General features: G+C 59.2%; 1 protein-coding gene across 4 annotated transcripts; it reads left to right on the top strand.

Moving 5' to 3' along the window:
• The first annotated feature begins 1383 nt into the window (after positions 1 to 1383).
• On the top strand, positions 1384 to 7581 carry ATP1B2 (ATPase Na+/K+ transporting subunit beta 2). 4 transcript variants are annotated; one of them, XM_054173025.1, is made up of 9 exons: positions 1384 to 1503; positions 3751 to 3879; positions 5095 to 5199; positions 5468 to 5682; positions 5814 to 5870; positions 6054 to 6077; positions 6441 to 6455; positions 6893 to 6991; positions 7399 to 7581. In XM_054173025.1, exons 1-9 carry the CDS (start codon positions 1392 to 1394, stop codon positions 7561 to 7563), a joined length of 921 nt encoding a protein of 306 aa, XP_054029000.1. In that variant the 5' UTR covers positions 1384 to 1391; the 3' UTR covers positions 7564 to 7581. The 4 variants fall into 4 exon arrangements, with proteins under 4 accessions (XP_054029000.1, XP_054029001.1, XP_054029002.1 ...); XM_054173026.1 differs by lacking the exon at positions 6054 to 6077; XM_054173027.1 differs by lacking the exons at positions 6054 to 6077; positions 6441 to 6455.
• The last annotated feature ends 1262 nt before the right edge of the window (positions 7582 to 8843 follow it).

Genomic DNA, 8843 nt, shown 5'->3' on the forward strand with positions numbered 1-8843 from the left:
CTCTCCCAGTGCTCCCAGTAACCCTCCCCAGTGCTTCCAGTAACTCCCTCCACTGCTCCCAGTACCTTCCCAGTGCTCCCAGTAAAGCCTGGCTGGGACCAGTTGTTGCCAGGGAGCTGGGAGAGAGCTGCCAGGAATGAGCCAGGGAGGAACTGGGAGTACTGGGAGGGACTGGGAGCACTGGGAGGGTTATGTGGAGCACTAGGGAGGGTTACTGGGAGCACTGGAACCTTACTGGGAGCACTGGGAGGGTTATGTGGAGCACTAGGGAGGGTTACTGGGAGCACTGGAACCTTACTGGGAGCACTGGGAGGGTTATGTGGAGCACTAGGGAGGGTTACTGGGAGCACTGGAACCTTACTGGGAGCACTGGGAGGGTTATGTGGAGCACTAGGGAGGGTTACTGGGAGCACTGGGAAGGGACACTGTGGGTGTTACTGGGATTACTGGGAAGGGGCACTGGGGGGCACTGGGAGCTCTCCCCACACCCCTGACCTCACATGACCTCTCCCAGACTCTGCCCACCTCATCAATATGCAAATGAGGGCCAAAGACTGGGGCTGTCCCCACAAGGGGTGTGGCTATTAGACCTCATTAGAATAAGGGGGCATGGTTTAGAGAGCAGGAGGTCTCTATTAGCCTAACAGGAAGGGTTGAAGGGGGGTTCATTAGCATAAGGGGCGTGACCAACCGAATCACATTAGCATAAAGGGGAGTGGTTACAGCGGTTCACCTGCTCCTCTAGTAGAATAAGCTCAGGATGCCTGTACTGGCCTAATGGGCAGGGCTAAGGCACCCTCATTAGCATAGGGGCGTGTCAACGATGTCCAATTAGCATATGGGGTATGGCTAGGAAATAGCGATACTTCTGTTAGCATAATAGGTGGGGTTAAAGGAACCTCGTTAGCATAAGGGGCGTGGTTAGGAGCGAGGGGTGTGTCTGTTATCCTAATGGATTGGGGTATCGAGACCTCATTAGCATAAAGGGGTGTGGTTAGGGTTACGATGGGTGTGATGACTGTGCCCTTATTAGCATAAGGGACGTGGTTATGTGCTTGGGACGTTCCTGTTATCCTGATGGGCGGGGTTACATGCACCTCATTAGCATAAGAGGCATGCTGATGAGCTTTCTCTCTGCACAACAGGTGGGGTCTAGGGCGCGCTCATTAGCATAAGGGGCGGAGCCTTCCCCTCCCCTTCCCCTCAGGGTACTTAAAGCGGTGCCGAAGCGGCTGCGGGGGTGAGGGAGGAGTCTGCGGGTTCGAATCCCGGCGCCGGTGGCAGCCATTTGAACCCCCAAGGGGGGGGAAGAGGTTTCATTGCTGGGGGGGTGGGGTCGGAGGACCCCAAAAAAAACCTTTTTCACACCCCCCCCCCCCCCTCCCCCCCCAATGGCTCGGGACAAGGAGAAGAGGAGCTGCGGGCAAGTGTTGGCTGAGTGGAGGGCGTTCCTCTGGGACCCCCGGACTCGCCAGTTCCTGGGCAGGACTGGGACCAGCTGGGGTAAGTCTTGGGGGCGGCGGATGGAGGGGGGGGGTCGAGAGGAGGGGGTGTCCAAGATCATTTCCTCCCACCCCCTCAACCCTCCCTTACCTTATTTTTGGGGGGAGTTCATTGAGCCTCCCCCCCTAAATCCCCCTAGTTGGGAGAGGTTAGGGTAGTCTGTCCCCACCTTACACCCCCTTGGACCTCTCTCCCCTCCCCAGATGCCACAGACCCCCTCCCATCCTCCCTCCCCTAAAAGTGCAGTTGGGGGACCCCCTATCCAGCAGAGTCCCCTTTAAGACTGGGGGGTGGGAGGAGGTCCCCCCTTAATACAGGAGCAGCTAAGGGGGGGGGTAGGACCCCTCCCCCCTCATAAGAGTATAGGAAGATGGGGACCCCCCAAATATATATGGGGGCACCCCCATATGAGTGCAATTAAGGGGGGGCCCTTAAATAGGGTTAAATAAGGACCCTTCCCCCCCATAGATATAATTGCTGCTGGGGGGGGTCGTAAAGGGCCCCCACCAATACAGGTGCAGCAGGACACCCCCACACCCCCTCCATTTTTAGGGGGTTTAGGGCCCCCCCTATATGGATACAGGGCTGGGGGGGGTAGTGTGTGTGGGGGGGCTCCTTAGGGGGCCTTCCCCCGACTTCCCCTCTAAATATATTTTTTTGGGGGGGGGAAGTGTAAAAAGACCTCACCCCCTCCCCCCCCAAGCTCCTAAGGACTCCCCCTCAAAAAAGGATCTTCCAATAGAGGGGGGGAAAGGGGGGGGGTGCGTTGTCTCAGTTTGGGGGGTCCTAAGGAGACAACTGGGGGGGGAAGGAGAGGGAAGAATTTGTGGCTCCCCCTTCCCCCCCCCCCCTTTCCCCCCATCTGTCGCTTTCCAGCCGCCAAAAGTAGGTCATGGTCGGGATTGGGGGATGGGAGCCACGGAGGGGGGGACCCCCCACCCGGATGTTAAGGGGGGGTTGGGGGGGAGGTGGGGGGGCCTGACCAGCTGGATACCATCCCTCTCACCTCCCCCTCCTTCTACCCCTTCCCCCCTCCCCTTTCTCTTTGCCCTACAGCCAAGGATGACCCCCTCCCCCCCCCCCCGTGGGTGTATATAGATGGGGGCCCCCCCAACTCCACCCCAGGGACCTCCCTAGTCCCCCATCCTAATCCTTCCCCCAGGGACCCCCTCCCCCCTCTTTAGTTTATCAGGGAGGGATTTAGGAATCTGGGGGGGGTTAAAGGGAGTTTGGGGGGGGTCATTGGGGGGGTCCTCAGGGTGATTTAGGAGTCTGTGAGGGATTGGGGAGGGGGGCTAGGAGGGGTTTGGGGAGTCCTGGGAGGGTATTTAGAGGTCTGAGGTGATTTGGGGGGGCTGGGGAGGGATTGGGGAAGGATTGAGTGGGCTAGGATATGGGGGGCGGGTGGCTAGGAGGGGTTTGGGGGTGTTCTGGGGGGATTTGGGGTTCTGGAGAGGGTTCTAGGAGGTTCTGAGGGGGATTTAAGGGTCTGGGGGTGATTTGGGGGAGCTAGGGTGTGCTTGGGAGGGTCCTGAGGGGTATTTAGGGTCTCGGAGGGATTTTGGCAGAGTCCTGGGGGGTATTTAGGGGTTGGGGGAATTTAGGGGGGTCTAGAGGGGGATTAAGGGGTCTGGAGAGGGACTTGGGGGAGGTCCTGGGGAGTATTTAGGAGTCTGGAGAGGACTGGGGGGGAGGGGGGCTAGGGAGTATTTAGGGGGTATTTGGGGGTGGTCCTGGAGGGTAATTAGGGGTCTGGGGATGATTTCAAGGGTATTTAGGAGTATGGGGGGATTTTTGGGGGGGGTCCCAGGGTGTATTTATGTATGTATGTAATTAGGGGGGTGGGGGGGATTCTGGGGAGTGGGCCCCGGGGGGGGCTTTGGCTTAATTTGGGGTTGGGAGGGGCAGTTAGGGTCTGGGAGCAATTAGGGGTCAGGGAGGGATAATTAGAGATCAGGGAAGGTTAATTAAGGGTCTAGGGGTGGCATCCAGGGATGGCATTTGGGAGTATCTTGGGGTCTAAGAGGTGCATTTAGGGGTTGGGGGGATCCTGAACCCCTTTTCCCCCCCTGCCCACCCCCAATTTGCCCTTCCCCATGGCTCCATTCCCTGCCTGGGGGTTGGCTTTGTGGCTGTTTAACACCTTCTGGGGAAGCATTCTGGGGGCGATTTTTGCTGCCCCCCCGGGCAGATTTAGCCCGGGGGGGTAAGTGGGAGGGGTCTGAACACCTCCTTTACCCTCTCCAGGCCTGATCCTGCTCTTTTATTTGGTATTTTATGGCTTCCTGGCCGGGCTCTTCGCCCTCACCATGTGGGTGATGCTGCAGAGCGTTGACCCCCACGTCCCCAAGTACCAGGATCGCCTCCTGACCCCAGGTGAGCTGCCTCTGCTCGAGGGTTTGCACAGGAGGTCCTCTAAGGGGGCTCCTGCCTGAGCGTTTGCCACTAGGGGCCCTCCAAGGGGTCTATAAGGGGTCCCTTGCACGAGGATTTGCACAAGGGTTTCCACTGGAGGTCCCCTGAGGGGTCCCTGGCACGAGCGTTTGCCACTAGGGGTCATCGCAGGGTCCCTTGCACGAGGGTTTGGCATGGGGGCTCCCGTGGGTGGGGGTCCTTGCACAAGGGTTTGCACGAGGAGGGTCCCTTGCACGAGGAGGTCCCTGCCACGAGGGCCCTCAGGGCGGGGGGCGCTGGGGCCAGCTCCTTGTGCAAGGCCCTTGTGCAAGATTTGGCCCTCAGCTGTCCCCTGCTTGGCAGTGTCCTGGGGGGCTGTGGGCCCAGCTGTGGCCTCTGATTGGTTGTGCCCTGGGGTGGGTGTGTCCTGATCTGGGGGGGCCTGGCCTGGGGTCTGTCCCCTGATTGGCTATGTCCTGTGTAGGGGCGTGGCCTCATGTGGGGCATGGCCCTTGATTGGCTGTGACTCCTGCTGGGGCATTTCCTTGGCCCACGACCCCTGATTGTCTGTGCCCATGAAGGACACCCTGTCCCCTGATTGGCTGTCCCCTGACTGGCTGTGGCTCCTTATTGGGCATTTCCAGGGCCGGTGACCCCTGATTGGACCTTTGTTGCACCCTTGACCTCTGATTGGATTTTTCCTGGGGCTGTGACCCCTGATTGGCTGTTCCTGTAGAGAGGGGACTGGGATGGGATTGGGAGGGACTGGGATGGCATTAAACCATACTGGGACCTATTGGATACTCCCAGTACATACTGGGAGCAACTGGGATGGCACAAATCCATACTGGGATGGTCCTGGGGGGCAGTGTGGAGGTCTTGGGCTGCTCCCAATCCCTATGAAGAGGATATCCCCTGATTGGCTGTGACCCCTGATTGGACTTTCCCTGGACCCATAACCCCTGATTGGTCATTTCCTGAGTCTGTGACACCTGATTGGCTATCCCTGAAGGGCTTCTCCCCTGATTGACCAGGCCCCTGATGGGAGCATGACCCCTGATCGGTCACTTCTTTGACCTGTGACCCCTGATTGGTCCTATCCTGAGGCCCCAAGCCTCCCCTTTCCCGGGGACTGTGGCTCCTGATTGGCTGTGCCTGGAGCAGGCTGGCCTCTGATTGGCTGTTGCCTTGCTGCAGGGCTGATGATTCGTCCCCGGGCAGAGGGCCTGGATGTGACCTTCAATGTCAGCCAGAGCCACACCTGGCTCCCATACGTCCAAGCCCTGCACCAGTTCCTGGAGCGTGAGTGGACTGGGATGGACTGGGAGGGGACTGGGATGGACTGGGATAGCCCTAATCCATACTGGGAGATACTGGGATGGCGCAAATCTACTGGGATGCCCTTAAACCATTCTGGGGTGGTCCTGGGAGCTACTGGGATGGCACAAATCCAATACTGGGACGCCCTAAAACCATACTGGGGTGGTCCCGGGCTGCTCCCGACCCCGTACTGGTCGGGTACTGGGATCTAACTGGCGCTACTGGTCCGGGGGCGGGGGGCTGTGTGCAGCCTACAACGACAGCCTGCAGGCTGCCCGCAACGCCCCCTGTGTGCCCGGGAGGTACAACGAGCAGCCGGACGACGCCGTCCCCAACTACCCGAAGCGAGCCTGCAGGTTCAACCGCTCCGCCCTGGGCGCCTGCTCCGGACTGGGACACGCTGGGGCGGACTGGGACTACGGCTACGGCAGCGGCCGGCCCTGCGTCCTCGTCAAAGTCAACCGGGTGAGACGCTGCGAGGAAGGTGGAGGGTGTGGGAGGAGGATGCAGGGGACTGGGAGGGGTATTGAGAGGGGACTGGTCCCTACTGGTCCCTACTGGTCCCTACTGGTCCCTACTGGTCTATCTTCTTCCAGGTCATCAACTTTTTCCCAGGGAGGAACAAAAGCATCAACGTCATCTGCATGGCCAAGGTGACACTGAGGTCCCCCCCTGCCCCGATATCACCTCCCCCCTCCCACAATGTCATCTCTCCCCCAGTGACCACCCAGTATTCCCCAAGTGTCCCCTAAGTGTACCAAACTGTACCCCAAGTGTCCCCTAAATGTCCTCTAAGTGTTCCTAAGTGTCCCCAACTGTCTCTGGTCTCTCCCCAGCGGCCTCGGGTGAAAGGGGACCTGGTAAGGGGGGACACGACATGCATACCTCCAAAATCCTGTAGTTTCACCCCAAAATGCTTCTAGGAGCTCCAAAATTGCCTTTTTCACCCCAAAATGCTGCTGAGTGGTCCCCATCGTCCCCAATGTCCCCACCCTGTGTCCGTGCTGTCTCCAGTGTCCCCTCCATGTCCCCTGTTCCTGCTGTCACAAATGTCCCTGTCCCATGTCCCCACCCTGTGGTCATGCTGTCTTGTGTCCTTATTCAATGTCCCCATTGTTCCCAGTGTCTCATGCCATGTCCCCTCCATGTCTCTTCCATGTCCCCCTCCTGTGTCCCCCCTGTCCCCACTGACTCTTCTCTTTCTCTCTGGCTGCACGGTGCAGGGACAGTCAACCACTGTAAGGGCACTGGGATGGACTGGGAGGGGATTGGGGGTGACTGTGAGGGACTGGGAGGGCAAAATGGGGGTGCCAGGGGGAGATTAAAGGGGGGGGGGTGTGTCTCCCAGGGGGGCATTAAAGGGGGGTCCAAGGGGGAGGATATTTAAGGGGTATCTAAGGGGGGGGTTCTCAGGGGGAGTATTTAGGCAGGGGCTGGGAGGGGTATTAAGGGGGGGAGTTCCAAGGGGGTATTTTGGGGGGGGCTAAGGGGAGGGAGGATTTCAGAGGGGTACTAGGGAAGGGCATTTGTGGGGGGGGATGGTCCAGGAGGGGCATTAAAGGGGGATCCAAGTGGGGGTAGGATTTAAGGGGGGAATCCAAGAGGGAGGATATTTAAGGGGTGAAGGTCTCAGGGGGAGTCCCCAGTAATTTTGGGCTCCCCACCCCCAATACAGAGAGAGGAGGATGTGGCCCTGCTGGGACCCCTTGAGCTGTACCCCCCCAATGGCTCCATTGACCTCATGTACTTCCCCTACTATGGCAAGAGGGTCCACGTGAGTCACCCCCTCCCCAAAATTGGAGGTCCCCAATATTTAAGACCCCTTCACAGTCGGTTGGGAGAAGCCCTGAAGCCATTGGACTCCATAGGGGTTGGAGCTAGGGGGGGGGGCTTGGATGGCTGGGGGGGCCTGGGGAGGGGGGACATCTGGGGGGATCCTTTGGGTGGTTTGGGGGTGAGGGCTGTCTTTAGAGGGGTCCCTAATATTTGGGGTCCTTTGGATTCACTCTGGAACCCCCAGTGTGGGGGGAGGAGAGGCTGGGTCACCCTTGGGGTGCTGGGCGTCACCTTTGGGGTTCTGATGTTAGGGTGGGGGGGTGACCCCTTGGGGGTTCTGGGGTGTCATTGGTGACAGTGGGGGTACCCCCTCACGCCTCATCACCCCACTCCCCTCGCCCCCAGGTGAACTACACGCAGCCGGTGGTGGCCGTGCGCTTCAGCAACGCCAGCGCCAACGTGGAGCACCACATCGAGTGCCGGCTGCAGGCCGAGGGTCTCCGCACCGACGACGACCGCGACAAGTTTGCCGGGCGCGTGGCCTTCCGCCTGCGCATCAACCGTGACTGAGCCCTGCCCCCCAGCACCCGCCCCTGGGCCCCAGCTCACACCCACGGATCCCCCCCAGACCCCAGCCCCTACCCTGAGTCGTTCCGCCTGCACATCAACTGCAACTGAGCCCACCTGCCCCAGCACCCCAACACCCACCCTGGGACCCCAACTCGCACCCTCAGACTCCAGCTCCCGCTCTGAGCCTATGACTCCCAGCCCTGAGCCTACAACTCACACCCTGACACCCCAAATCCCACCCCTGAACCCCTAACCACCCCGCTCTGCCCTGGGCCCACAGCTCCCACCCTGAGTCCCCTTCCCCCCCACCTCCACTTCCACCTCCCCTTCCTGCTGCTGCCTTCGTTCCCCTCAGTCAGGTCTAATTCCTCCTCTTCCCCTTTCCAGCTGCTCCTAACCTAAGAGTAATTAATAAGTGTACATAGATATTTTTTATATTCTATATTAAAAGGTGAGGTAGGGCCCTGGCTTCTCCCTTCCCCCCCTTTTCTAAATCTCTGCTTTCACTGCCCCCCAAAAAACTTTGCCTCTCCTTGTGGTGACTTGGGGGTGGCTCTGGGGGCGGGTGGGGCAGGGGCATGGTTATCTCTTTAGGTGGTTTCTGGGGGGGTTGGGTGATGTAGGGGAGGCCGAGATGTCCACCAGGGCTGGGTTGTTGGGGTAAAGAGCAAGATGGCTGTCCTGTAACAAGGTGGGAGGAGTTGAGATCGAGATGGCTACTCTGAGTTGTGTGGATGGTGGTGAACAAGATGGCCACTGTTGGCTGTGGGGTGGTTTGGCCTCAAGATGGCTGCCCTGCAACATGGTGGCTGGAGCTGAGCTCAAGATGGCTGCCATGGGCAGATGGCTATGGGGTGGTTGGGAATCAAGATGGCTGCTGGCCTGCTACGATGGCTGCCAGCTTGCCAAGGTGGCTGCTGTGCATTGAATAACTCAGGCAAGATGGCTGCCATTGGCTGAGCCATCCAAGATGGCTCCTGGGTGCCCATCTTGAATTGAGATGTTGCCATGGTAATATGGCAGCCATGTGGGGGCAGCAATCTTGGATCCTGCTCCCCAAAGAAGCCACTAGCAGCCATCTTGAGCCTCCATCTTGGATCCCATCTGCCCTAGAAGTCATTGGCAGCCATTTTGGGTCCTGTTCCCTCTGGACTCCCTTGGCAGCCATGTTGAGCCTCCATTTTGAATCCCATCCCCCCTAGCCATCTTGTAGCCATTTTTCTCCCTCCACCACCTCACGGCAGCCATTTTGAAGCTACTTCCCCCCAGCCCCCCCTTGC

Source organism: Dryobates pubescens, chromosome 25 (genome assembly GCF_014839835.1).
Source record: "Dryobates pubescens isolate bDryPub1 chromosome 25, bDryPub1.pri, whole genome shotgun sequence".
Taxonomy (NCBI): Eukaryota; Metazoa; Chordata; class Aves; order Piciformes; family Picidae; genus Dryobates; species Dryobates pubescens.

Bases quoted from the DNA above. Each gene is read 5' to 3' on its own strand.
- ATP1B2 (XM_054173025.1), top strand. From the start codon at position 1,392: ATGGCTCGGGACAAGGAGAAGAGGAGCTGCGGGCAAGTGTTGGCTGAG. The intron at 1,504-3,750 runs GTAAGTCTTGGG...TACCCTCTCCAG, and splicing joins CAGGACTGGGACCAGCTGGG to GCCTGATCCTGCTCTTTTAT. The intron at 3,880-5,094 runs GTGAGCTGCCTC...GCCTTGCTGCAG, and splicing joins GGATCGCCTCCTGACCCCAG to GGCTGATGATTCGTCCCCGG.